This window comes from Branchiostoma belcheri, unplaced genomic scaffold (genome assembly GCF_001625305.1).
Source record: "Branchiostoma belcheri isolate BF01 breed outbred unplaced genomic scaffold, Haploidv18h27 scaffold22, whole genome shotgun sequence".
NCBI lineage: Eukaryota > Metazoa > Chordata > Leptocardii > Amphioxiformes > Branchiostomatidae > Branchiostoma > Branchiostoma belcheri.
The window spans coordinates 1,625,435-1,652,466 of NW_017803713.1; the positions used below are offsets into that span (position 1 = coordinate 1,625,435).

Here is a 27,032-nt window from a genome sequence, read left to right on the forward strand (position 1 = left end):
ATCACCATCATTTTGGTGCCCCCAGGCTCTGGCAGCCAAAGTAAGGCAATGTTTATATAACTTGTGGGGCCCATCAGTGCTGGCGCTCTCCCTTTGGCCCTATGCCCAAGGTTCCCGGCCAATGGAACATTACTCCCTGCAATCTTGTTTAGAAGTGCCTATAACGTTTCTGTCTCGTAGACAGTACTTTCACCCTGCTGACTTTATGGTAGAAGGGAGTACCATTGTGTGGTATCTCCACATATCAGGCACCAGCACACTTTGGGGGATCTGACAGGGGAGGTGTTCATGACAGATTATAGTTTGGATTGAATTTGGCAGAACTACATGGTGTGGCCAAAAACTTGAAAAAAATGTGACCAAACTGGCTTGTGACGTAGTTTTAATTTTCATGCAAATATGTCATGAAAAAGGTTTTTTTGACAGGATCATACGTAGTGCTGCATACCTAAACCCAATTTTAGGTTCAGGTCCGGATTCAAGTCCAGAGGTTTAGGTTCAGTTCCGGACTTGTAAGTCTGGACCTAAACCCATGGCATATACAAAATTGCATGTTGGCAACCTTGCAATGTTGTCTGGGTGAAATTTTATTAACTTTGGCCACATAACATGGAGGCCGACACTTGACAATGCCCGATGGCAGTGTTTTCTTCATTTTGAAGCAAAGATTTTACAATCTACGGAAGGCTTTAGGTGGTTTGGAAAGAAAGGGGTATGTGAAATGGTCTTTTATGGTAATAAGTCCGGACTCGGTTCTTGACTTTTAGGTTTTTTTTGGACTTGAACCTAAACATTCTTACATGTCTGGATCCAAGTCCAGTGAACCGGTATGCATCACTAATCATACGTGGGTGGCAGTGTGAGGGTAAGACTACTTTCTAAAGTAAGGTCATTTACCAAGTTTAATTTCAACTGTAGTCTGCTGGTTTGGTGGCCAACACTTATCATATATTATATAATATAGCAGAGAAATCTGCCATCTCCTATAAACATAACCTGTTAGGTGAAGCCATCTCCTGTTTTCCAGTAACCCTGCTGTATGACTGATAACCTACACCATCAGGAGGTCTGTGAGCTGTCACTACCAGCCGTGTCCAGTGGCACTTTCTAATGAAGCATGTCTAGATAACATGGCTCCAACTGTCATTATAATTAACTGCTGAAGGATGAAGAGCAATATACTGAAAAAAAGAAAACATACAAGAAATTGGCCTCACTGTTATAATGCCAGTTGAAAATTGTTCAAGCTGCAAGTCTAGTGATAAAATTGGAGTGTTCCCTAATAGACGCTTATGTTATATAACATATGGAAGCAATTCCCATGAAAGATTTAAAACCGGTTGGATGACTATATCATAAGTGCTATTGATGAATGTTATCATACCAGTTGGATTACTACATCATAAGGAATGAGTGACCTTGAAGTTGACAATGAACTTGTTTAGTCTAGAATGTGCCTTGCAATGGAGCACAGCCCCTCTGTGAAGTCAAGATAAGATACAGCCCATTCCCGGAGCTTTTGGTAAAGGCGGTGTTAAAGCTCTTAATCACTTTCTCATGAAAGTGGTTTTCTGCCACTCTATCACATATTCCACAAGTTCCCCCGCCTATGGAACTTTACAGAAAGAGGGTAACTTGCTGCAAAAGATTTGAGTGCTGTCCCATTAAATCTAGTTTCAAAAGAACAGTGTAGACTGATTTACATACAGGAGCCTTAGCTTTGCTGATAAGGTGCCTTTAGGCAGGGAGGATGTTTTACTTAGCAGTAATCCAAAGTTGGAGCCCGTGTCGCTGATATGTTCTACTCTTTCCCTGACAGAAACTGCCTGAGGTGAAACCTGATGTGTGTGCCAATGTGATGTGTGGGGCAGGCAGGGAGTGCACCGAGAAGGATGGAGAGCCAACCTGTATCTGTATAAGGGTAGGAATATGTCTTCATACATGTAATGTGATATGTGGGTCCAGTGAGAAAGAAGGGTAGCAGCTAAAAGTATCCTCGTTAGGGTAGATATCAATTTATCATTGAAAATAATGCCCATGAGAAGAAACGGGTTGCAACATTTGAGTTACTACCCTTTAACCATAGATCCAGCATGCTAACAAGGATTTTTTATGATATCATCACATGAGGAAGGTGCAACAAAATACCTTGTAATTTTACCATCACTTTGCAGACTTCATTTACTGAAGTTTGCATTTTATGAACAAGCCATAAACTCGAGTGCATAGTGTCATGGATCCAATTCAATCCATGCTATGTTTTGCATCTACTTTGCCAAGTTCCATGCAATGAGTATCAAACTGTGTGCACAGAATGGAAAATGATGCATACTACTAAAGTCTATGCACAGAATGCTATGTTGTTTTGACACAGTATTGAAGGGTTTACCAAAAGTGCAATAATTCACAGCAGCTTGGTACCATCCTTCTTTTTTCCTGTCCCTTTGATATGCAATTTAGACTTAAACTGAAAGATTTACATTCCATATCCTTCAGAAATGCCCCAGCCATAACAAGCCTGTCTGCGGCAGCAATGCCAAATCCTACATTAACCACTGTGAGCTGCACAAGCACGCCTGCGAGGCCGGGATCAAGATCCAGATCAAGTACAGCGGGAAGTGCAAGGAAGGGGAAGGTAGGGCAGAAAGTTCTCCTGTTCTTCTCTTACCCGTGACCCTGGAGATGGAGATGATTCAATTATGGTGAATATATTTGCAAAGGTTGTGACATGCTGTTCTGGTAATTTCACCAACATGGAAATGGATTCAGTTATACCGTGGCAATGTATGCATCAGAACTGAGAATGGCCTCATAAATTATGTATCAGCACAAATTTATGGAAGTCTGCTGATCACTTTGGAAGAAGTTTTGTGGAACTGTATCATTGATCAGAGTTAATGAGGCCATCTAGAGCATAGAGACTAAAAAGAGAGCAGGTGAAAAGAATGTGCAGCCAATAAGACACAAGTCATCTGCTGACATAATGGTGATAAACTTCACCTGTATGGTCTGATGAAATGATGGCCGACCTTTGCACTTTGGAGATATAAAGGAGCTGTGCCAGATGTGTTCGTTAAGATGGAGGATTAATGGACCAAAATAGTCCATCATGCCTCCCTGACTACCTGTAGGATCAATAAAGGTTCTGATGTGCTGGGGATCTGTCAGACAAATGGTTTTACTTGGTATAATGATGGTTTGGGCTTTACCCCACTCTCACGCAACAAAGATGCAAAGAGCTTTCTGTAATAACTTTTGTCACTGTGTAAAAGTGAGCAATGCAGTAGCTCTGTCCATGATTAATTGCCGTTCTGCTAGTGCTAATTATCTGCTGTGCTGGCAAGCAGTGCTAATGCCTATTAGAAGCTGCTCTCGTAATTCTAAGATTCATGTAGCCATTTTCTAAGGGCTTGGCATCCCAAAATTGGAATATAAGTCTTTGAGAGAAGCTGTCAATATTTAGATGAACAGTTACAGATCATATTTATTCCAGTTCCTTAATGAGTCAGGTTCATACCCACACTAAATATGGATGTACCAGAATTATGTAACCATGAAATGACATCTAAAGACTGTCACAATTTCATGTGTCAAAATTATAGGATAGCCAGTCAAATTAACTGATATCTTGATAATAAGTTGGGGTTTGAATTTACATTTCTGGTTTTTGATCAAGTGAAGTAGGGTATATAGTGAAATTTGGTATTCAAGCCAGGTTGCTTTAGGGAATCTGAAATGACAGCATGCAGTGGTTTTGTAGATCTCACAAACATGGTAATACAACCATGTGGCACTGTGCAGATCACTTCAGGGCTGTTCCATGAAAATCAAAATAACAGACCTGAAAAGGCTGTAACGTTACATGAATCTGCAAAGTGTTCATTTACTCTTGAAATAAAAGAATGAAACTTTCAGATTCATAACTACCAATCTTAAATTGTCATGTCTTTGTAAAGAAGAACCCCATGCTTCTTGATCTTGGCCATGTGGCAGAGCTATTGTTTTTCCTTGAACAGCCATAAACATGTACATAACAAAGATGCACTAATTGTAGTTCCACTCACTCCTGGAGTGTAACTTAAATGTTGTTATTGAGCACTAGTGTACACTGTGCCCACTCTGACGCTGTGCAGCACAATGCATATGTGATGCTGCTGATAACATGTTGTTTGTCACTAAGATGCCGGTGCTAGCCTGTGCTGCATGGCCACTTCCCCTGCTAACCCATGTTGTGTAAGCAGTGGATGACACTGCAGTTCTCCCCACAGTTAAGCCCACCAAGCCCAGTCAGCCCACCAACGACGTCGTCCCTGTCGTCTGTTTCGCCCAAAACAGAAACCTGCTACGGGAAAAGATCAGCGAATGGATCATGTCGGAGACTGTGTCTCCTGGCTGGTTCCAAACAGTATGTATGAGTAGTGTACTTAGTTCATAGAAATATGGTTACATACGTGTGACAGTATTTAATGGTTATAATATATGTTTGGGTGTGTGCGTGTGTTTGCGTGCGTGCGTTTGTGTGTGTGTGTGTGCACGCATACATACGTGCATGTTTGTATGTATGAGTTTGTGTAGATGTCCTAGAACGTGTTCAGACGTGGAGGGTCTGTTCTGTGATACCTTGCTAGCTTTTGTTTCCATGGCCAGTAATTCAAGTCAGTAAAATAGTCTACATTCATTTCAGTTATGAAGAAAAATGTCTTCTGATACCATGATTTATGCATTATGTAACAGGAGCCCTATTTGACAAAAACTTCTATGGCATTGTAAGGCATAAGTTTAGATTGAACTGGAATTGCACTGCTTTTATATGAGATGAGGAAAAGAAGGTTTCATTTTGGTGATTTATGGTCCTCCCCAGCAGTAACTCATGCAGGGTTGCAGTTATCACTGAAGGTATTTGCTGTAGCTTTCCTTACTTCACAGGGGGAATTCCTGGGAATGAACCGTGGTAGCATCCATCAATATAATTTGAGGGAAGGTCAAGATGCATCCTTCACATCAAGTACACATAACAGTACACTCAAGGACAAGGAAAACATATCAAAATGTGCAGCTTTACATGGAATCTAGAAAGGTTCTGGCACTGCACACCATACAAAAATGTACTAACTGTGACATCCTGTGGTGCTGGAATAAACAGGGACACAAGATGTTCTATCGTTATAGATTAAATTTTCAAAGTTATGAAATAAAGGGCAAGAAACATTTTAAAACTGGTTTCTATTTGGAAAAATTAGTCTTCAAGTTGGGAAATTTGAATTTGGACAGTTGTATATTGTGGATAAGTACTGCTATGTCTCTGACATTATTTCTGGCTAGCAGTGATAATACATGCATTACGTCCTGCTGACCTTTCCTGACAGATGACCAGCAGGGCTAAGGTGTGTCCTCATGTGTCAACTCAAACCTTCATGTCACCAGACAAGACACACCACACAGGTCACACTACCTGCTGCAGAAGCTTCTGGCATTGTTCCATCCATTGTTCCGAATTTCTAATCTGACAACTGAAATATGTTGTACATTCCACCTGATCATGTCACCTCTCAAAGCTCTAGTCTCTTACATCATTTTTACTTCTTCCAATGGAAAATGAAGTCCTTGCACCATCTATTGATATGCATTTGTCCATGCTACTGCTACTGCAGCCAGTCTTTTATCAAGTACTCTTGTCCCTCAATCTTCCTCTTCAAAGAATCCTCCAATACATACATGTCCACATCTTTTCCTAAGCAGGAGACTGATAGTTATCCTATTGACAGAGCACTTTATTGTAAGATATTGAGAAAAAGTCAGTAGCTATCTATATGTGTGCAACCACTGTGAAAGGGACTTATCTGCCTGAGAAGACACCTATCGACATCTCCTGCCTTAATGTGAGAAGAAATCTTTACAGGCGAACCATGAATACGCAAGGCATCAGGGAAGGTTGGTTTGTAAGGGAAGCCAGACTTGTAAACGTGTCTGAATAAGTCTGGTGGGATATTCCACCTTGTGGTTTAATGTGGCGAGTAGGATGTGTGAAGGGCCTTCAGGGGTTTGAACAATCAGTAAAGTCAGAAGCATGCAGGAGAATTGGACCTGCTACAGTAGAGGCATGTCTGGGGACTATTTATGTCTGTAGATAACTAACCCTGCAGAGCAGTAAGGCCAGTTAAAAAGGTCTAACAAGTGGAAGTTAAAGCAGAGGATTAGCTAATGTAAAGACGAGAGGAGTCGTAGACAAGCTAATGTCAACTACACATGGTAGTTTTCTGTACAAATGTTTACAGTCAGTAACATAGACCAACAGAGTAGCCATTGACTTGATTGAGGAATAGAAGTGGCAATTTTGTTGGAATAGCAATGAAACCAAGTGGTGAATAAGGCTCTGAGAGCTCCATGGAAATGAAGGGATCTGACATGAAGAATAAGGAGTGATGGTTTCCTCAGGAAAGTGGAAGTGAGGTTCCTGTGATGGATGTATGGTCCATGACAGGCCATACAGCTGATTGTCTGCTGTGCTTGCAACTGTCTCCCCACAACCACCCCTGTCATAACCCTGTGATTGTAGATACAGGTTTCATTTAGGATAACTCATAATTCCGTCTGGATTTGTAAATCTTAGGAGGAATCCAAGGACAGACAATTCCATGGACGGACTGTACAATCAATCTTCCAAATCAAACTGCCCGGCCTCATTGATTGAATCTGGTTGGGTTGATTAATTTGTATTCGTCTGATGTCTCATGTATTGTGATTAACCCATTTCAAAGAGCTTACAGAAATCTGCTATAATGACTATGATATCCAAATCAATTTTGTTGGAGCAGTAAGATATGCATCACAAAAATTGCTTGCGACAGCTATTTTTAGGTGGAGCCAGCTAGTCCCGTGTATGGTACAATAGATAGAAGAGCTTTTCCATTTGCAGTGGCCGTAATGTCTATCAAATAAGCATGAGAAGGCTTGGATGAAGCTCTGGAGAACCAGTTATCTTCATTAAATACTGGTAATGGCTCTTTGGTCCAGGTCATTTTGTTTTCAGGAAGACAAATGCTTTTCTCATGCACCTTGGAGAAATATGTCCTATGTTTTCAGAGAGGGGGGGGAGAACTTAGTCTCCCCTGAAGTTTTCATTCTACAGTACATCAAAGTGAATGGCACCAGTATGAAATGAAGTATGTAAGATAATTGATGAGTTGACTGATGCCATGTCTGACCCGTGTCCCTGTGGTGTTACAGGGAGTGGGCTTCGATGACGTCACCCAGCAGTACTTCCAGTCCTTCGACAAGAACAGCAATGGCAAGTTGGACTCCAACGAATTCTTGGCCTTTGTAGAAAGGAATGAGACGGCTGCTGCCATTGATGCAACCTCTGAAAATGAGGTTCTACTCAGGTGAGAAGACTTGAGGGCAGAATATCTATGCTCTAGGCTAACTTCCTCTCAAGACATCAAGGCTTGCAAGCTAGCCACAGGGAAGCCTTGTGTTCACCTAGGTACATTGTATTTCTTTCTTTAGAGCCCAGAGTGTTAGCTATGTGCCACAAAACTTCACTGTGTTGTAGGATGTCACCTTCATAGATCATATGAGCAGTTACAAGTTGGATAATTAGACAAACTACATAGTTGACACAAATTGTTATGTAACCCCACAATTGCTTAAATTCCAAATTCAGATTCGGTAACTTCATGTATGAAGACAGAACTATTTCCTTTAAAATGCAAGTGCATGAAGTAATATGATGCAGTGTTATTTATAAGTTCCATTAACACAATGCTGTCTGCTTCAAAAGTTTTAAAAGATGTATTCTCAAACTACTGTTACATGAAGCCCTGAGGTAGTGTTACCAGTAGAGATATGTTGTCACCACTGAGCTTAGATGTTCTTGAGAGGCTTCAAGGAAGAAGAAGATCTACAAAAGTGGAGAATGAAATCTCTTTGATCTTTTTGTCCAACCATCTGTCATGATTGACTTACTGCATTATTGCCATGCCACTTGGGACATGTATACATCAGAAAAGCTTAAGGGCAATTTCCTCCCCATGTTTTCCTCTGTAGAAATGCAAATAGGAGCTCAATGCAGCTCCCAAGTCAGTACCACAGGGTATTACAATCAAGTCATGTGAACAAGGAAATATTATCTTGTAAAATCAACCTTCCTGTTTATAGGCTGCCACTGCAGAGATAAAGCTAACTAACAGATGGCAGATAAAAAGGTGTAGTGTACTGTGGATGCTGTCTTTATTGTAAAGCACTTATACATGGTATCTTGAGAAGTTAAGTGTGGAATCTGTAATGTTAGTCAGCCCATCTGGCTGAGGTATTGTTGAGGAATACAAAGATGAAGCAGCTCTTCAAAAGAGACTTGATGGGAAACCTGTACCAGTATAGCGCTAGAATTATTTGCAACAGTATCTAAGACTTTGAAGTTTTAACAAATGTCCTGCTGTCTGTAGTGAGTTATTGCTTCAATTTTTGCAGCGGTGATGGATACTTCGCTTTTGTGTGATATTGTTCTGTCTGATAAAGGCAGAGCGCATTCTAGCATTCTGTTATGCACAGCTGAATGAATGTAATATACATCTAGATGCATACACTTATAATTAATTAAATGAATGTCAGAATATTTATAAGTTAACCCTGTATAGCTGACAGTATGTATTTCCAATGACTCCCAGGGGGCTGTGCGTGGATGCCCTGATTGACATCTCAGACGATGACTCTGATTGGGAGCTGAACCTGAAGGAATTCCGCCACTGCCTGGAGCCAGGCTTCCTCCCGCCGCAGAAGAAGTGCTCCCTGGAGGAGGAGCAGTACGATGATGGAGCTGAGACCCAGGTCAACTGTAACAGCTGTGTGTGTGCCTGTGGAAACTGGGTCTGCACTGCTCTGAAGTGTGACCCCACTCAGGCACCTCCTACTGTTGGTGAGTACCAGGGATAGTGACCCAGGTCAACTGTAGTGGCTGGGTTTGAGGGAGAGACCCAGCTCAAATGGTTATGGCTGTGAGGTTCTGTCTTTTGGAATATGCCACAGGCCTTCAGTGCCCTTCCTTGTAAGAAACTTTGGGAAAAGGTTACAGTTTCCCATGTATCAATGTACATAAAATCAATGTGTTATTATGCCTACAATGTTCTACACTCAGTTTGCAGTGAATAGCCTTAACTGTTACACCAACATGTGCAAGAAATCATGCATCAGCTAAGACAAGCATCGAACCAGCCTGTCTGTTTTCATCATCATCATCAACCCTTGGCCAGGAACAGTCCCTGCACCTCTCTACTCCACATTCTGCAGTCATGCATAGCTTTACCAATTCCTCAAATGTCTGTCTCAGAGCTAATGAATGATCGTACCGTAAAAAGCCTCCAGGATAACTGTCAGTGGGCACACATGTGGGTATTGATAAAAATGCACAGAAAAAAATTATCAATCCTGTAGGCAGCAGACTAATCAAAAGTCCTGGTGTTATTTCTGTAGGAGATGCATGAGTAATGGGCAGATGAATTTGCCTGTGGGATTTACACTGTAATCATTTTCAGCACACACCTACGGGCACTAAAACATCAATACACTGTAGCAGGAGAACCACGGCAAGGAACTGCTAATGACTGGCCTGAAGATGAATCGTATCCCATCGGGTGCTTGGAATGCCATTTTAATTACAAATGTAGATACGGCAGGAATAAGGTGGAGGAACTGTGGGATAGACATGGCAGTTATTGTCATGCATGATGACAGGTTGGTTGTTCTTGAGGGAACCATGAACTTGGCACTGCAGATGCCTGTTCTAATCACATTAACATTCATTACTTCAGCAGCCACTATGTGCCTGACTATGTATCTTTGCAATGTACAATTATAGGTTGTGAAGATAACTCATCATCTTAGGTTCATCAGACATCAAATTTTGTCTCCGGATGAAAGAAATGGCAGCTATTGAGATTCTTCTGGTTGCAGAAACAAATTGGAATCAGATCATCACACAATCTGTCCCGTGATCCAGACAACATTGCTAGTGTGGCTCCATGCCCATTTATATACTTTGTTGTGACTGTTGTATTGACAGAACTCAGCATTGAATGTGATGCTAATACCAACTCCATTGCCTGTAACAAATACCTGTTGGCAGCACAGATGGCTAAATACCTTGGGAAAAGACAGGTAATCTACCCTTGTCTGCGTTTGTACTGTAACACCCATGTCTGCTGTGTTTGGTGTCTCAGGTCCCTCTAAGAAGGACGACCTGCTGGAGAAGTCTCCTGAGGAGCTGCTGGAGGAGGAGTGGGACGAGTACGTCAAGCTGCTGGGAGATAACGGACCCAAGGCCCCGGCTCAGGACCACTCCTCCCAGGAGGAGGAGGAGGAGGACTGGAGTATAGAGGATGATATGGATGAGATCTTCCCCAGGAAGAAGCACCGCAAACATAAGAAGGGCATCAAACTTATCAAGGAGAAGGTCCGGTTTGACTAAGTGGTAACGTTTCCATCTGTAGGCGTGCCATAAGCTCTCAACTTGGAAGGCATCTCTGTTTTGAAAATGATGCTTCTCTTGTAGAATTTATCTCAGATGCAAATACATGTACTGTGAAGCACTGTTTCTTGTGAGTCTCATAGATGCCATGTAGTGTCTCAGAAATGTAGGAAAAGCATCAGTTTTGAAATGAATGCTAATGTTATCATGTGCAAGTAACAAATATCACACTATAATATGGTACTTCTCATAATAAATCAAGTGTCCAATGTGTATATACCATTTCAAAACATCAGTTTTGTAACAAAATCGTTTTGTTTGCAATACAGTATATATGATACATATGGAGGTAATTGGAAATACCTCTTGTAGTGTGCTTTACTGCTAACAGTTTTTCTTGGATTTGTTTTACTGCATTATGTATAGTTTTATGCATTAGAATTTTATATAATAGAATGAAATACCCAGCAGCTCATCATTAACTTACCCATAGCCTACATGTATGTAACCCTAAAGAAATGAAACCTAGCGAGAGTGTGAGTAGCACATGTCCCAGGAGGCTGTGTAAGGGGCAGTGTAGGATCCTGATTTAATCAGAAATTAAGGCAAGGTGGTGGTGCTTTGGCAGAATTTTCCATCTAGTATTTAAATGAGACTTTTATGTACCTAATCCTTCATATGACAGCAGTATTTTGTCCAAAAATATTGTAAAATTGAATTGATCAAAATTTTTTCCACACCATCCACTGGTATCTTTAAAATGATAGATTGAATTTTGTCTTTTTACCTTCCATAATTATAATTGTATCTGCAAGATCATGACAAGTTTGGCAAGTGATTGGTAATAAAATCATGACAGAAAGTGTAATATGATGTTCATAAAGAGATAATCCACTAAGCACTGTCACCACAATGCAGTATTTGATGCCTGCCAAGTGTGTACACCATGGATATAACATTCCAGCTAACTCCAACTCAACTTGGAAATGCAGTGTGTGTTACAAGAATGCAATCATTGGGAGAATGAGCTTGTAATGAAGAGATTACTTGATAGCTCTGAGGTTGATTGACTTGTAGCCATGCATTACAGTGGTTGCATCACACTATCAGTTGCCATTGCACCTGTATCAAAGGTCCTTGGCACCATTTAATCATTTTTCATTTTAATCTGTCAAACTTTTTCTCATCCAAGTGTAGAATCATAACCTACTAAACATACCTGACTTTAGTCAGCCATTTTCTGTATATATTTACACAGAAAATTTGACAAGCACTTGTTGGCAGAGGTTTGTACATACAGGAGAAAGTTGACAGGTGGACAGTTTATAACAGGCAAGTGGAAAATGAAGTGTGGTACTTCTGAAGGATTAGTGGTATTGATCATGGGACAGGTTATCCTTGTTGTCTTTGAAAACAGAGTGAGAAATAAATGACCACTGTTTTCTAGAGCTGTGGCTTGTGGTTGTTTTAGTTCTGACTGAGCAGGTTCATACAGTTTTTCACTCATCTGTGAGAATATGATTGGGAGGGTGATTGGAACTGTATCAGCATCAGCTGTTTCACACTAACTCAATCATAGCTAATGGAGACATTGGGGCAGCATGCAACTGGCTGTTTGCTGTAACAAAAAATTAAAGAGTTTATCATTAAAATACCTCACGTTAGCTGGTATTCCTCTACGCCTTGATTGTATGAGGGAGCTGCAGTGACTACATGCAGTTCCATAGTTAAACAGCAGGAGGTGCTGATGTATGGAAATAGGGAATACTAGAAGCAGCAGGGTCACCATTACAGTATCAGTTTATACCTTACAACTCTTACGTATAGATGTTTGAAAAAGCCATCGCCAAAGTAGACAGATCTGATCTTGTTCCAACACATTTCTTTTCACTGGCTAAATAAAAATAAACCACAGGAAATGTTATGCTGTCATAACATTGTTAACAAAAATCAGGTTTCAATGAGCATGCAAGTTTGTTTTACTCTCCAAGAAGGGATTGTGACCTTATACATCTCTGCCCTCTTCATTTTCTCAATGTCTGCTTCGAGAGTAATTCACCTCAACTAAAACCTCTTACACTCTAGTCTGTGAAAAAGAGGAAGAGACATGTGTTGTCATGGTTTCAGAATAGGGTAGATTTATTAATACAGAGTATACTGATAGAAAATGTACCAGTGGGATTGTGCTAATGGCTGGCTGGCACCATCTATCCAATATTGGAAATTAAAATTCAACATTGATGTCCACATACTTACAAAAAGGGAACCCACATCCATGGATAACGTACGTTGTGGAGCCATTAAGTTTCTTATTACAGATCTGCTAATAGCAGCTCGAGAGAGAAAGGTATCTTTGCTGAGCTGCACGTTTTGTACAACCAGTGTGCCGTATTTGTTTAGGAAGCATGTGTCTACAGTACAAAGAAAATACATACAGGGATACATGGAAGGGAAGGTGGAGTGGAATTATATCTTTTAGTACATGCTGAAGTTCACCCCCATCTGACCATATATTCAATTTCTTATTTTTCCATGAAAGAGTAAAATTAAAAAAACATGCACATGAAAACAGGAAAAAAAGCCTTTTTCTCATTTACTTAAAAACTAGTGTACACAAAATAAGAGCACTGGATTTCATTTCGTAAAACCCAAATTATTCAATTTTTCTGCATTCTTCAACTTGTTCCTCTGGGAAAGGATATTTGCACCTCTAATCGCACTGAAATGTGGTCTGATATGGTTATGACTTGTGTCACAACCTTGTGTCTTCTTCATTACACAGTGTACATGTAATCTTCAAACTGCCAACCTCTACATAACACATCATATTGTCTTGAAAAAGCAAGTCCAACTAACTTTTGGAGCTGAACACTACACAGTTTTACATAGGACACATGATTACATGCTGACACCCTCCTCCACTCCAGACTCAGTAGTGTCTCAAACATAAGAACAGCGGGGATAAGTATTCTTGTCACTGCTGGAGGGGAGGGGGGCAGCTCGAAGCTACTAACATGGAATTGTTTTAACCAATATTTACAACAAATCAAATTTCCCCTTCCTACGTTTGCCAGAAAGTTACCTCTGCACTAGAGCTGATCACAAGACATGGCCAAGACGTGCTAACTGAGGTAGGGTGGCAAGACTCCACGTCCTACTGTACAGGTTGCCACGTGGTACCGTTAGGTGCTGTACAGATGGGGCTGTGCCAGACTACTACAACTATCTACTGTGTGTAAGAGTATTGATACAGGAAAGGCCTGGAGTCATCATCTTTCAGGATCAATTTGGCAATTTCTTCATTTTGTCTTCTGGCTTATTTACATGCCGACCTGCCACAGGTACAGTATAGAGTATTCCTTGTCCAGGGATAAGACTAAGTATACATTAAGATCATACATGCATCACAGAGGACATGTTCTGAGGCTTGCATGGCAAGACCCAGCAACATTTGCCCCTGAGCAAAATAGTGCCATCCCATCCCTACAGCATGGAATAGACCAGAGTGGGTGCACGTACAGGACCCAGAATCAGCTCAAACATAAGACTATGTACAGGACATTGAACAATTCTTATCTAACTGGAACTACTTCCTCACAAGTTGTCTTCTTGTTATCTACATTTACAACGTGGCCTTACAGTGGCCTCTGTAGCTGTGGAATTCAACCCACCCTTGCAGACGTGCACAACATTGTATCTGGTTTTGCTATAGCGTCCCTCCCCTTCTGCTGACTGGGGTTGTAACCTTCCTTTGCACTGACAACATAAGCTACATAGAAGAGTGCTCGTTATCCCAGTATCTCTCACATTGAGTTTCTCACACATGATCACTTGTTGGACAAAACAGCTCAGTAACCACAGTATCCCCATACAGCATGGGCCTGCCAGATCTACCCTGTTGATTTCTGTCATCAGCAACGAAAAATGGCCAGAAGTATACTGACCAAGGTAGGAGAAAGGAGGGCTGTGATATGTAAGCCTACTGATGATTGGTGGACCAGTGGGACGAGGAAAGACCAGCCCTCGTGCCATTGGTCAACCAATCCCAGGAGGCAGACGTGTGCCTGAGCTCCTGATTGGTTAGTGAGAGTTACGTCCCCCCAGAGGCTGAGGCGGTGGCCCCTCCCCCTGACGTGCCAGCTTCTGACGAGGCGGCGTTGGCAGCCTCTGCGTTGGAGGTGGGGAGGGGGGCAGCACCCTGCTGTTGCAAGTGAGGCGGTAGAAGCCGCGAGTTCAGTGATGGGTTGATGGACAGTTCTGCAGAGGTAAAAAGTCAAACATTACACACACAAAGTCAATCAGTACAACAACATGGCTATTTCAGTTTCTAAAGTGTAATATTAAACTGAACTCAATAAACTCAAGTCAACAGGAGCCACGGGACATATCTTGCCTACTAAACTTCGCCATGTTAAACTTTAAGTTGACGTACCATGTGGAGTGAAGTTGAAGAGTGGCGGCAGCTCTCTTCCATTGGGTAACCTCGTGTTTGGGTCCCGTAGCTCGTCAAAGAACGGATGTGTGCAGGCCTCCAGCGGAGATATCCTGGCCCCCGGCGTGTATTCCAGCAGCCGACTGCAGAGGTTGATGGCCTCGGGCGGTGTGCGTGGTCGAAACACCTGAAGGGGTGACAAGACACAAGGTAAGGTACTGGTGTCATCTCAGGAGTTTACTGCTGCTGTATCTGGCCTGGAGAGAAAGGTACTCATTCCTGCAAATTCTGCAAACCACAAACACACATAATGGGAGGGGCTGAACCAAAGAAAAATTCACTGTGCTCTACACTCAGCAAAATCAGGATCTCACAGGTGTCATTTAGTTTCTGTTTGAGTTCTGGCCACTATACTGTAGCTACAAAACCACAAGCAAAGCTAGTTCTACAGGCAGCTGGACTGTAGACAGAATTTGCAGTGGAACAGACCCTCTCCAGGCTCTAAAGTACAGTAGCAGTGTGCATGTGGGTGTGGAGAGTGAAACAGGAAAGGGTCTACACACCTTGGCACCTTTGCCAAAGCTGGGTGTTCTAGAATTAGGGTTTAAAGCATCTGCCAGCGACTGAGGTCCAAATACCTATTGAAACACAGATGGGAGAGTCAGTGGAGTTCGGCGGTGTGCAAGAAATGGGTTGGCAAGGACAGATGTCCCCGAGACACATGGGGAGGGATGTCCCATTGGACAATGGAAATCAATTTTACCATGCAGTGTGGAATGGGTGATGTAAAAATCAAGGACAAGGACAAAAAAAGGAAACGGACCCCCTCCAGGCAAGTTACCATTTGTGTCGCTGGGTAATTTTTACTTCAAGGCAGTTGTTTATATTGCCATTGGGTAAAATTATTGGTAGGCTGATAGAACTAGAAAAGAATACATACAACAGTTTTTATAACCTACTCATTGTCATCAAGTTTCAGTACCAAACCTACTCCAATCTATGCACACCCAAGCATGTCCAGATGTCCCAGGGATACCATTCGTGGGCACTGGGCCACCTGAACTTTGCAATAGAAACATCTCATGCCACTATGAAAGTTGTCTGTGATGAAAGTTATCTAATGACTAAGAGCTCCAAAGCCTATACTGCTATTAGATTTGTACATCTAATAACAGGTAACCTATAGTAGTTTTGGCACCATAACCACAAAGGAATAACGCAACTCTCTTCTCTCAACCATCTCAAAATTTTTGGAACAGGCTTTTGTCAACTTTGGACAGAAATTTTATGGTTCCAAGCACCATCAGAAAACCCTGCCACAGTTAGCATACACCTGGAAGTTCCTGTTGCACCAGGGACCACAAAACTGATTACCAAAGACATACTGTATACAGCAGCAGCAGCCTGCCCTACCTTGTTCCAGGGGTGAGGCTTTATCTGAGGAAACTTGAACTCCTGGTAGTTCGGGTTCATTTCCCTGATTTGTTCTCTAGTTGGAGTTCCTAGAACCTGAAGAAAAACAACAGTTTTAGCCAGCATTCATTGGATCGGATTGGAGAATGGAACACACTTCATGATATTATGTCTAGAAAAAATAGCTTGTATTTTCAAGCATTAACAACAATTTCACTGTTGCTAGAGGACAAAACAAATGTTGATGTAGAGATATGCTCCACAGTTTTTCTAAACAATCTACTTCCTACTGTTTCCTATGAACAACAAAAAATCATTTAGGCCATCAGACACAACTGGTTACTAGAATTGTTAATTTGATAGGACTAACAGTACATATGACACAGTTTCAGTACCTTGATAATCTCTACCAACTGGTCCACCCCACTGTCCCCGGGGAAGATTGGCTGCCCCAGTAGCAGCTCCGCTATAACACACCCAGCTGACCACGTGTCTGAAAAGAACCATACAAAAATCTTTTACAAACTCACCGCAACAAAAGTGTAGACTACAAAAAAACTTTTGCTTGTGACATACCACAGAAAGTAAATCTCTTCTTAGTTATTATTAGTAGAAAACCTATAGTAGAGTACATAAGGGCAGAGGAAACCTGTAACGTACCAATATCAGTTGTGTAGTCTGTCGCACCAAATATAAGTTCAGGTGCTCTGTAGTAGCGAGAACAGATGTACGACACGTTCGGCTCACCCCGTACCAACTGCTTTGCACTGAAAAGATCAAGATGTGGAGGAACTCAGATGTGTATTTACATATTAAACGCTGTATCTTTAAGACTGCAATTTACATTTTTTTGGACAAATTACACTTACTCATCTTTGAGTTCATCACTGCACCAGAAATATGATATCTTTCTAAGACATTTGACTAACATGTGCAGTATTGATGTGGATGCTTGTGTCTAGGATATGTACATACCCCCAGAGTTAAGCTGTTGATCTTCTACTAAAACTGATGCAGTTATGGTAGAATAAAACTGTGACACATTCCAAGACAAAAAACTTAAGCAGCTCTCCTGCATACCTTCCGAAGTCAATGAGCTTGAGGACCGCAGTCTCAGGGTCCAGTAGCAAGTTCTGTGGCTTGATATCTCTGTGGCACACTCCCATGGAATGGATGTATGCTAAACTGCGGAACAACTGGTACATGTACAACTGTGGGAGGGTACAAGGAGACATGGTCATTAGAGTCACATCCTTTATACACACAGCATCTCTAATGTAGAACCACTCTTTACAACATAGCTGACTCGATCAGCAATTCCAGTCATAAATGTTGCAAAAGTCACCTCTAACATGCAGTTGCTATGGATACAGATACCCAAATATAATACCCAATAACTATCTCATCAGGGCTGATGGCATGGCAGTTTGAATGGCATTGTGCAAGGATAACACTGATGACCTCTCATCATGGATTATCACATGTTAGCAACTACCCCTCATGGAAGAGCCATCCATGGTATGATAGAACTGGTAATAATACTTTAAATGTATCCAAAAGGTCTCAATGGAGGTATCAGATATCATACATCTCTGCTCAAGTACAGAGTATTACATGATTAAATTCTGATGTCATCATCTTGATACCCATCTTGACTGTATCATTATCGTTACATACAATACAGACATCATAGCAACTTCACATACTAATGAAACCATCCTTATCACAACTTCATCAATATACAGCTACAGGGAAAAAGAAATCACATTATCTCTACGTGAACAACATCAGTAGTTTGCGGTACTCACCTTTACATATAATATAGGTATCGTCTGTTTGTTTTTACTGTAATGCCTAGCCACTCTATATACTGTCTCTGGTACAAAGTCCAACACTAGATTCAAGTACACCTCGTCTTTCTGCAGGGGAACATAAGACACAGGGCAAATGCAGGTTAACAAAATAACAAAAGTGACCACACAACAGGCTGCTTCAGAAAATATCACAAGGTGGCAGAATGGCATTTAAAAATTGGAATCCTAACTGTAGTTTTAATCTAATCCCATAGGTTGGGTCTATTTAAAAGAACTTTGTTGTTCCTTACAAATATTTAAGAATTTACTTTGATTTCTTGCCTCATGATTTCTTCTAAAACAGCCATGAATAAAAAAATAGAAACTGTCCCATATGATTGTTGCTGACAAAAGAAATTAGCTTCATGACACTTTTCGTGGCACTTTGAAGTAGTTTTATCTGCTTCCATTCTTAGGTTGCCTTGAAAAATAAAGTATGAAACTGACATGACAGGAAAGCCTGATGATATTTTATGTATTGGGGCAAAAAAGAAACCATGAAATCAGGCACCTCACTCTGCTGAGTTGCAAAAGCATGTTCCTGGTAATTTTGAGGCATAATTGCTTATATAATTGCTATATTGTGTAATGTCGCCAACTCCCAGATGCCTCTTTTTTAAGTCACCTGCTAGTATACAGTGCAATTCATTTGTGGTTTCACTTGATGTTTACAGAGAAGTGTCATTACTAGTTGAATATATATACATGCATGTATATATATATACTAGTGTGACATTTGAAACAACTATAACAGAGGTTGATACTCTTTATTTACTTAATTTAATTGTCAAAACAAAATTAACACACATTTAGAGTCCCTGTGCTCTCAAAGCAGAATTACCAATACTTGGTATATGTAATGTACTGGCCCTAATATGTCCCATACCTTGAACGTCTCCCATACATTACAGAATAGCGATGTTGCAACTTATCACACATCTACAACAGAGTTATGTGTGGCATCTCAGAAGACCTATAAGCCTGCATTGATTTGTTACACTTTGACATTCATGTCAGAATATCACATACCAGAGCCACACTAAACATTAGGCTCACAGTCCACTTACTCACTTAATGTCATGAATTTTGTTTTTTTTCTTAATATCACTAATCTACAACAGGTAATATAGTCAACATATGAATATGATACATGCAAATAATAATAGTGATTAGTTAGATCATCTATGAATAGCAAGGTGAACAGAGGGAATGGCTATAGAGATACATATATTCAGATGTTAAATTTGTAATTGGTTAGGTTTTAAGACACTTGTTGTAAGGGTTTTATGTCTTTTACTTGGAGACTACCAGAAGATTTGTAAGACATTGGTTTGTTTACTGGATGGTGTGACTGCCTAGGATGAAATGTGGCAGTTGACGATTACAAAATCATATATTCATGCTGTTCTTCCCAGCAGAAATGTTCTGTATGAGGGAATAATGGCGTGCTTACAGACAAGGCCCTGAAATCCAGCAACAAATGATACTGAGTGGTATACACACAACATCACATTTCCACACTGTTTGGCTCACAGTTTGGGACACAACATTATGGTATGACTTTATGGTAGAGATAAAAGTTTCCCCATGACACCATAATGCCGCCTCAGAGAGATATTTTCCAAACTTGGAGATGACTAGTCACAATAATCAATGACTCATGCACCTACCCTTAGTCACAGAAGCTTTCAGAGCACAACACCCGCTGGCACTGCTTTCACCATAGGTTCTTATTGATCTTCATCATCCCCACCCATCACTGTACTTAGAATTGGGACTTTTTTAACACTTGAAGTTGAATCCTTGATGTTAACTTTTTTTCTGCCTGGTCAATAGTACTATGACAACTTAGCATGGAACTAGCAAGACTTCATAGTGTTAAATTGAATGAATAAAAATGTTTTTGTCTTTTCCTATCCAGCATTTGTCTGCTTCTAATAATAGAAGTTCTATGCTGAGTTCTTAACAGGCAGTGGGTCTGATATTTTAATAACCATTATATATTTAAGGAATGTTAGCTGAGGGGAAATATGCTGCCTCCAGATTACAACTACCATCTAGACTAATCACTTAAGGCTGCTAGTTATTCATATTTGCAATACCCACTTTGGTAGCTGAGTTGGGCTTTGCCCATCTGAATTACTCAGTAGAAACTACAATACTTTTCAGGGGTTTAAATACCATCTGTGACACTGTTACACTAACTGCGCTGGTTTTGGTTTCATAATGCTGTACAGCAAAATGACATTCTGGCTTCTCTATCGAAAAAGTCAGAAACAATATATGACCCCAGAAGTATGGAAGTCTTCAATAATGCACAGATAAGGACTGTTTCAGTAATAGAAAAGAATCTAAGTGGAGAAAGTGGCTGGCTGGGTAAATAAAAATTGAATAAAAAATACACCTGACAAAGAAACAAGTGCTATTTTTTAAAACTAGTACTTTGCCTAATAATACTTGTCATCTCTACCTACAAAATTTTAAAAGGCACATAGTATAACTATAAGCAAGCTACAGTAAGGTGATAATCGGAACACAGACAACTTTCAGTTAGCGTTAGCTGAGTCAGTAGAGAACCTACAGCTACAAGGCAATATTTCTCTGCCCTTGTTACAAAGCTTGAGGATGATGCTTACACTGGCAGCCCGTGAGTCGGACCCTGCTCCATTCCCTGTCTTGTCCTGTAATCCAAAATGTTGTTCACAGCAATAAGTGGGTTTTCCCAGACTTTCTGCATACATGGTAAGTCATGTCATTTTTCTCTCCATATTTCAGGTCTACAATCAGTATATATCATCAATCAAAGAATATGTTCGATTAGATATGATAGTACGTCCATGTCATTGTCAGTCTATTCATGATTTTCTCATTCTGCCAATCAATAACAGATGCATAAAACAGGATTCAGACAAAACTGGTGTAATAGTTGTAACAAAATATTTCATGCATTCTTGTTAACTCAACACAACTGTTAATTCAACACAACAGAAACTAATGTTAATACCCAAACCAAAGCAAAGCAAAGCAAAATACATCAATTTATTACCAATATTTGTTAAATATAGCGACAGAAAAAAAAAGAAAGGACAGATGTTGACAGAGGAAGTTGTCTGTTTTAATTTGTAATTGGTTTCTCAATAGTCCCACCAATCTAACCAGGCAGTTGAGTTCTAAAACCTGCAATATTTTTTCAACTGCTTACCTGTATTCAATTTTCTAACATAACAATAGGTCTGAGGCTACCTGCTGCTGCTATGATGGAAGCAAATTCTTCACTCACAAAAACTGACTTATAAGTCCCTTAGGGTGCTTTAATGAACAAAAACTGACTTATAAGTCTCTTAGGGTGCTTTAATGAATATTACTGTCCAAAATAACTGTTTTATCAATCCTATAACAATTCTCTGCCCTTATACGTACTTTTTAAATCAAATTATGGAACAATTTTGCTTGTGCAGAATTTGCTTTAAAAAGTGCTTTTGCTAATCTTAACTATGTACTTCCAGCTGCAAACCACCTTGCTAATCATGGCATAGGAAACATTTTAACATCCCTCCCAAACCCACACACTAATGCGGAGAAAATTTGCATGACTGAAACCCTGGTAATTCACTTTGCCAGCCGTCCTTACATGACGTCAGTAAAGATGCCTAGGCGATCACGAGTTCTGAAAATTATGAACAACCCTTGGGGGGAATTTCTAAGTACATAAATGATAACGATGGAGGAAGGGAGGCAACATCAAGGTCCCATCCCTACTTTGTCCAACAAATCTGCTGTGCATGTACCTGTAGTCTAATATAATGTACAAAATAAGAAAGTAGAATTTCTAGTTGCAAATTCCAGTATTCTGAAGGTAACATACATTATATTCCTTCATTCTGTAGCCTGTTTCAAGCCTCTCTCTGACATATGGGCTGCTTAATATTGCATTAAAGCATGATAGGAAGTAATTCTTCTGCACTAATTTCACTGACAACAGAAGCCTTCTGCATACTTATAGATCATAACTGTGCAATATACAGTGACCTCTGCACACAACCTTTGACCTGTGAACTTTCCAGTGAACAGGTGTTGAAACAGGCTGTTTACCCATGTCCCATTCCTGCCAGTCTAGAGGGGAAAGTCGGTTTGTTTTTCACAAACGTGATCCAATTACACACAATAAAGCTGGAAGTACATGACCTGAATGGCACGTGTGCTCAATAAGCGCCTAAACAAATATGGCATTTTTGCAAACCTTTACTTTAATCTAAATGGTCTTTAACAATGGGTAAAATACCATCAATCTTTTTTATGATTCATAACTACATACTGTTTAGGATATTGTTTTGGCTTTTACCTGTGTTACAAATTTTTACTAGCTTGTGGAAATTACACAAAATAGACAATACAGCAGCTTGATGCTAAAAGCAACTTAGTCATCAAGTTCAGATACTTCTGACAATGTTACATTAATGTTTCACAAAATTGTTGACATCTATTAAGGAAATATGGCCGACAGCTGTCACAGCTTCAGATAATTTTTCCTCATTTGCTCAGAACTTTCAACACGTTTATCGATCAGTCACACGGCTCAGACACAAATCCACTCGGTAAGTGAATTACACGTCCACTCATGGTCATGTGACTGGAGGGAGACGGGCCAACTACCCATCTGCACTTCCGGACTACCTGTGCTGAGCCAGCCTTTCATGGTTCTCACCAGACTAGAATTTACAACCTGATCCTGTCCTTCAGGTAATGGAACCCAGCAGAACTACATGTGCACCATACCAGGGGCTGTGACCTTCAGGTTACTTGGAGGTTAACATATGGCAGTTACTGGCAGGAAGCATAATAAAGTTTATCTGCATGCGCAAGCACAATGGCTGTTCCAGTAATTTTATGGGGGGACAAATGTCAATCCAGTACCTCCAGCTTCACAGATATCCTTTCAAGGACATATTCAAATCAATCATGAGTCAAGTCCCCCTACTTACCCCCATATCTAAACATTCCCATCATGGACCGTGACACAAATACGCGTAAGGTGTATGTTCTCGCAGCTTTGTATTACAGGAACCACAAATCTGTGTTCCGAACATAGACCTGTATTGTTTTGCTGGCTCCCTGATCAAGTGGTATCTGTGGTTATTTTAAAGAGCCTCTGGTGCAAGAAGCACAAACATTTGGCTGTTGGAATGCTCCCAAATCTCCCATGATGATGTTTTGTTTTCCAGTGCTTATCGCTCCCTTTCACTTGTACAGAATGGTGAAACAGTGATGCTCTCTAGTCTCTACTTAACATGTAACCAGATGCTTCTTGCAAGCAGCGGTGATCTACACAGGGCAGTCCAGATGGGCATCAACAATACCCAGACCTACATGTTCCTCTGCCTCACATTCATCATATTACAGCTGAAATGTTTACAGGCTAGAGCTGTCCTAGAATATACCAATGCTGTTAAATAAAACGAGCACAATTTGAGACCAATCCCCATTGCTTAATTCTTGGTTCAATATCTGGTGCAGGAATGTTATGAATAACGGAATAGCTGTGTTCTAGCATCATGGTAAATTCTAAAAATTGGCATTTCTTGGAAATTGTGTACAACATTGCAATAGTTATAAATATACTGTATGTCTACAGAATGGTTTTATGTTGGCTTTAAGTCTATAGAGTCATAACTGAACTTTGAATGTTTCATAACTCACTACTTCAGTTTCTGGGCTGATATAATCCGCACAACAGATGACACAGGTAGCAGTTTATTTATGCAGCACAGGAACAGGTGAGCTACAGGTGCTAGTAGCCTCAGTCACCTGCAGACACAGTCTCAGATTCACACATAACAGGGATGGAACCTGCCAAATACTGGGGCAGGCATGAGAAGGTGGTCATCATGCCTAACATAGCAGCTTCATACCTGGTCCTCTGCACTTTTCCTAGGGGAATGTAAATGATTCTACTTTGCAGCAAAAAAATGGACTGTTGTTGATTACCATCAAATCAATGTGACCCAGCATAAATTGTACTATTACTTCAATGTGGATGAGCTGTTATATTCTGTTAGGCCTAGTTATTACCTACATTCAAAAAGTTCTGAGCAGTTGACATACCCACAATAATTTATACTGACTTCAGTGTTTTTTACATTTCATTTTACATGTTTGAGCAGCAGAATAAAACTGAAGGATAGTATGTTGGTAGGGTAAGAAATCAAACAGAAGAGAATATGGGAAAGGAAGCATCTGTTGGAACAAATGGAGTGAGAGAATACAAACTGGAAAGGTACAGGTATGGGTACAAAGAGGAATGGGCATGGGAACAGGATTTCCATGGCATAAGACTTGTAACATTTAAATTTTAATGCACTAAACAACTGTTTTTTACTGGATCCATCCAGTCCCCATGTCTGATTTGGCAGGTTGCATACCAGTGCTAGATGTGAGACTGTGTGGATAAAACAGCTGAGATGCTAATAAATCTTGAGCCAACAAAATCTATTAAATTAGACTTACCCTTCTCAGACAGGACAACTGAAAGAAACAAAACGCATGGGAGTACCATACCAAGTGTGAGTGGAACAGGCGTAGGTTGCCATGTGCACCAAGAGCTTTTCTGAACACAAAGTCTAACATTTGGAGTTGCTGATTGGCTTGGAAAGAAAAGTGTCTTTGTTGCTCAATGGAAATTAAAGTCAAACTCAAACGTTGTGAGTTAGGGCAATTCCAGGCTTAATTTTCAGGGGACAAGATAGCATTAAAAATCAAAACGTGGAGCTATAGCTAGCTTTTCATAAAAATATAAATTTAAAAAAATTCAATGACGTGAAAATGCCATCTTGCCATCCCTATCTTATATTCAGGAATAACTACTCACCTATTCTCCAGTACTATTTTTGGAACACACAGCACTATCTTAACCAGAAGACTTTGGTTCAGAATTGCGAGTTACAACAGGCAACCTACAGCAATCTAGCTTGGTATAGTGGTGAAAAATGTAAGTGGAAAGTCAGCACAGACAAAAGAGGAAAGGAACTAGAGAAAGTTATGCAGCTACATAAGCCTGGCTGTTGCTGTTATGATTAAGCCTAGAGCGATACATTGACACATACCGCACACATACACAATGCACATGGCAAAAACCTTCAACTATTACAGGTTTATGATAAACGCATCATATGATGGTCTCCATGAGATGTGCTGTTTAATGTCACTTTAGTTCCCATCTACAGTTTGTCAAACAGTGCTGCTTTTTGTATCACTGCCAGAAGATGCAAGAAATACTTCACTCTGCAGGTATGTTCAGAAGCCAAGACCCCAGTGTGAGGCTTCCATGCACGTAATTTGTACATATGACCAGTAGTTCAGTTGCTCAATCTGGGCACTTGTCAACAATAACAAGGGCACCTGCCACATCAGCAAGCTTTTGCCATTTGCACCGTGGTATTGATATTCTCCATGCAGGTACACAGAAATACAAACCTTCTCTCCGCTGGAGTAGAAGAAGTATCTAAGCCGCACGATGTTGATGTGTTCCAGTTTCCGCATGATCTGTAATTCCCGGTTCTGTAGAAGAGGAACGAAAAACATTAGTCAATCAATCTTTGGAAAGCCCATCTCATTCCCATTAACATTTCTCAAACACTATTCCTCTGGTGAGAATAGCAGAATTCCTGATGCCAATAAACGCAAATTGACTGCACTTAAATATGGAAAAAAGACGTCAGTCCACATCTCCGCTCAGAATGATTTGCATACAACATCAAAGTATCATTCCTTGCATACATGAGACGAGTATTAAACATTAAGCAATGCACCAAATTTCTGATATTTACCACCACACATCATACATAACCTGGGAGGAGTGAAAATCCTCAGCTTTTTCAACTTCCCTTGAAGTTTCCCTGTAGCAGCTTTAAGCTGAGCCATACATTAACTAGATAATCAGACATATTACTGCAAATGACTACAAAATGGACTTTAACAATCTTCCAGCCAAACAAATTTGCAAGGCTTCAGTTAAGACCAGCACATTGTAAGAAGACAAATTCAACAAAAACATTCCATTCACCTGAATAACATCAACAGTACCATAATCATAATCTTTATCTTATCTTTAGAAAAAAGATAGCCATTAAATTTATCAATCATACACATCTTCCACACAACTACAGAATATAGTAGAGACTTGTTCAACTGATGGACAAACAACCATGGTGTTAACCCATGTGTCAAATTATGTTGTCAAATCATAATTCTGTAATTCGGATACCCCTGGGCTAGACTGTCCCCTAGTTTATCGCCATCAACTTAATTTTCCAGTAGGTGAACTAACTAATCAGAGTACGGTTACTCAGCCTGACTCAGGTCTTACTGAATTAAAATGTATCCAGAATGTTTCACCGTTTTCATGTGGTTTAGAAGACAGAAGCCTCTAAAATTACCTACACACAACAACAAAAATAAAATGGCATCTGTAAAATTTTTACTTTGACTGGGCCTAAATCAACACAATCTTTCTACTAATTAACTGGATTTCCATATATATTTCAGCTGGCTGCTTAGTTGACTAGTTATTTCAAAGTACATGTACTTAAAGCTGATGATAGCAAAGTGTATTTGATTGTCAATAATGTGTTTATCAATCTGTTGAATTCCATAACAAGTTTGCTTAGCAGCTACCTGTTTTCAAATAAGTCACTATCAACCAAAGTATGCATATATCATAAGCATATCAAATCAGCACTAAGTAGTAATATTAGATATACAATCCAACTTATGTTTATTAATGGAACTTCCTGTGAATATTTGCAGTGCAACAAGGACAATTCTACAGGTATTCAAAACTGCTGACCTTAAAGAGAAAAACAACACTGAACTGAAG

The 27,032-nt window shown here is 40.2% G+C and overlaps 2 protein-coding genes across 11 annotated transcripts in view; one reads left to right on the forward strand and one right to left on the reverse strand.

Moving 5' to 3' along the window:
- Positions 1 to 11,911, forward strand: part of LOC109470290 (follistatin-related protein 1-like) — a 23,978-nt gene extending 12,067 nt beyond the window's left edge. Inside the window, exons 3-8 of one of the 2 annotated variants that reach the window (XM_019769204.1) lie at positions 1,820 to 1,921; positions 2,497 to 2,635; positions 4,242 to 4,405; positions 7,228 to 7,382; positions 8,667 to 8,914; positions 10,215 to 11,911. In XM_019769204.1, the coding sequence (XP_019624763.1) occupies positions 1,820 to 1,921; positions 2,497 to 2,635; positions 4,242 to 4,405; positions 7,228 to 7,382; positions 8,667 to 8,914; positions 10,215 to 10,462 (1,056 nt within the window). In that variant the 3' untranslated portion in view covers positions 10,463 to 11,911. The remainder of the gene's footprint in view (positions 1 to 1,819; positions 1,922 to 2,496; positions 2,636 to 4,241; positions 4,406 to 7,227; positions 7,383 to 8,666; positions 8,915 to 10,214) is intronic. The other variant, XM_019769205.1, reaches the window with a different exon arrangement.
- Positions 11,912 to 12,577: 666 nt separating this feature from the next.
- The window catches only part of LOC109470282 (glycogen synthase kinase-3 beta-like), an 18,144-nt gene continuing 3,689 nt past the window's right edge, over positions 12,578 to 27,032 (reverse strand). For 2 of the 9 annotated variants that reach the window (XM_019769185.1, XM_019769186.1), the window contains exons 3-13: positions 25,631 to 25,714; positions 24,665 to 24,682; positions 20,797 to 20,841; positions 18,116 to 18,226; positions 17,388 to 17,518; positions 16,968 to 17,074; positions 16,703 to 16,800; positions 16,308 to 16,403; positions 15,458 to 15,532; positions 14,895 to 15,081; positions 12,578 to 14,719 (exon numbers count right to left, since the gene is read on the reverse strand). In XM_019769185.1, the coding sequence (XP_019624744.1) occupies positions 14,553 to 14,719; positions 14,895 to 15,081; positions 15,458 to 15,532; positions 16,308 to 16,403; positions 16,703 to 16,800; positions 16,968 to 17,074; positions 17,388 to 17,518; positions 18,116 to 18,226; positions 20,797 to 20,841; positions 24,665 to 24,682; positions 25,631 to 25,714 (1,119 nt within the window). In that variant the 3' untranslated portion in view covers positions 12,578 to 14,552. The remainder of the gene's footprint in view (positions 14,720 to 14,894; positions 15,082 to 15,457; positions 15,533 to 16,307; positions 16,404 to 16,702; positions 16,801 to 16,967; positions 17,075 to 17,387; positions 17,519 to 18,115; positions 18,227 to 20,796; positions 20,842 to 24,664; positions 24,683 to 25,630; positions 25,715 to 27,032) is intronic. The other 7 variants (XM_019769187.1, XM_019769188.1, XM_019769189.1 and 4 more) reach the window with 6 other exon arrangements.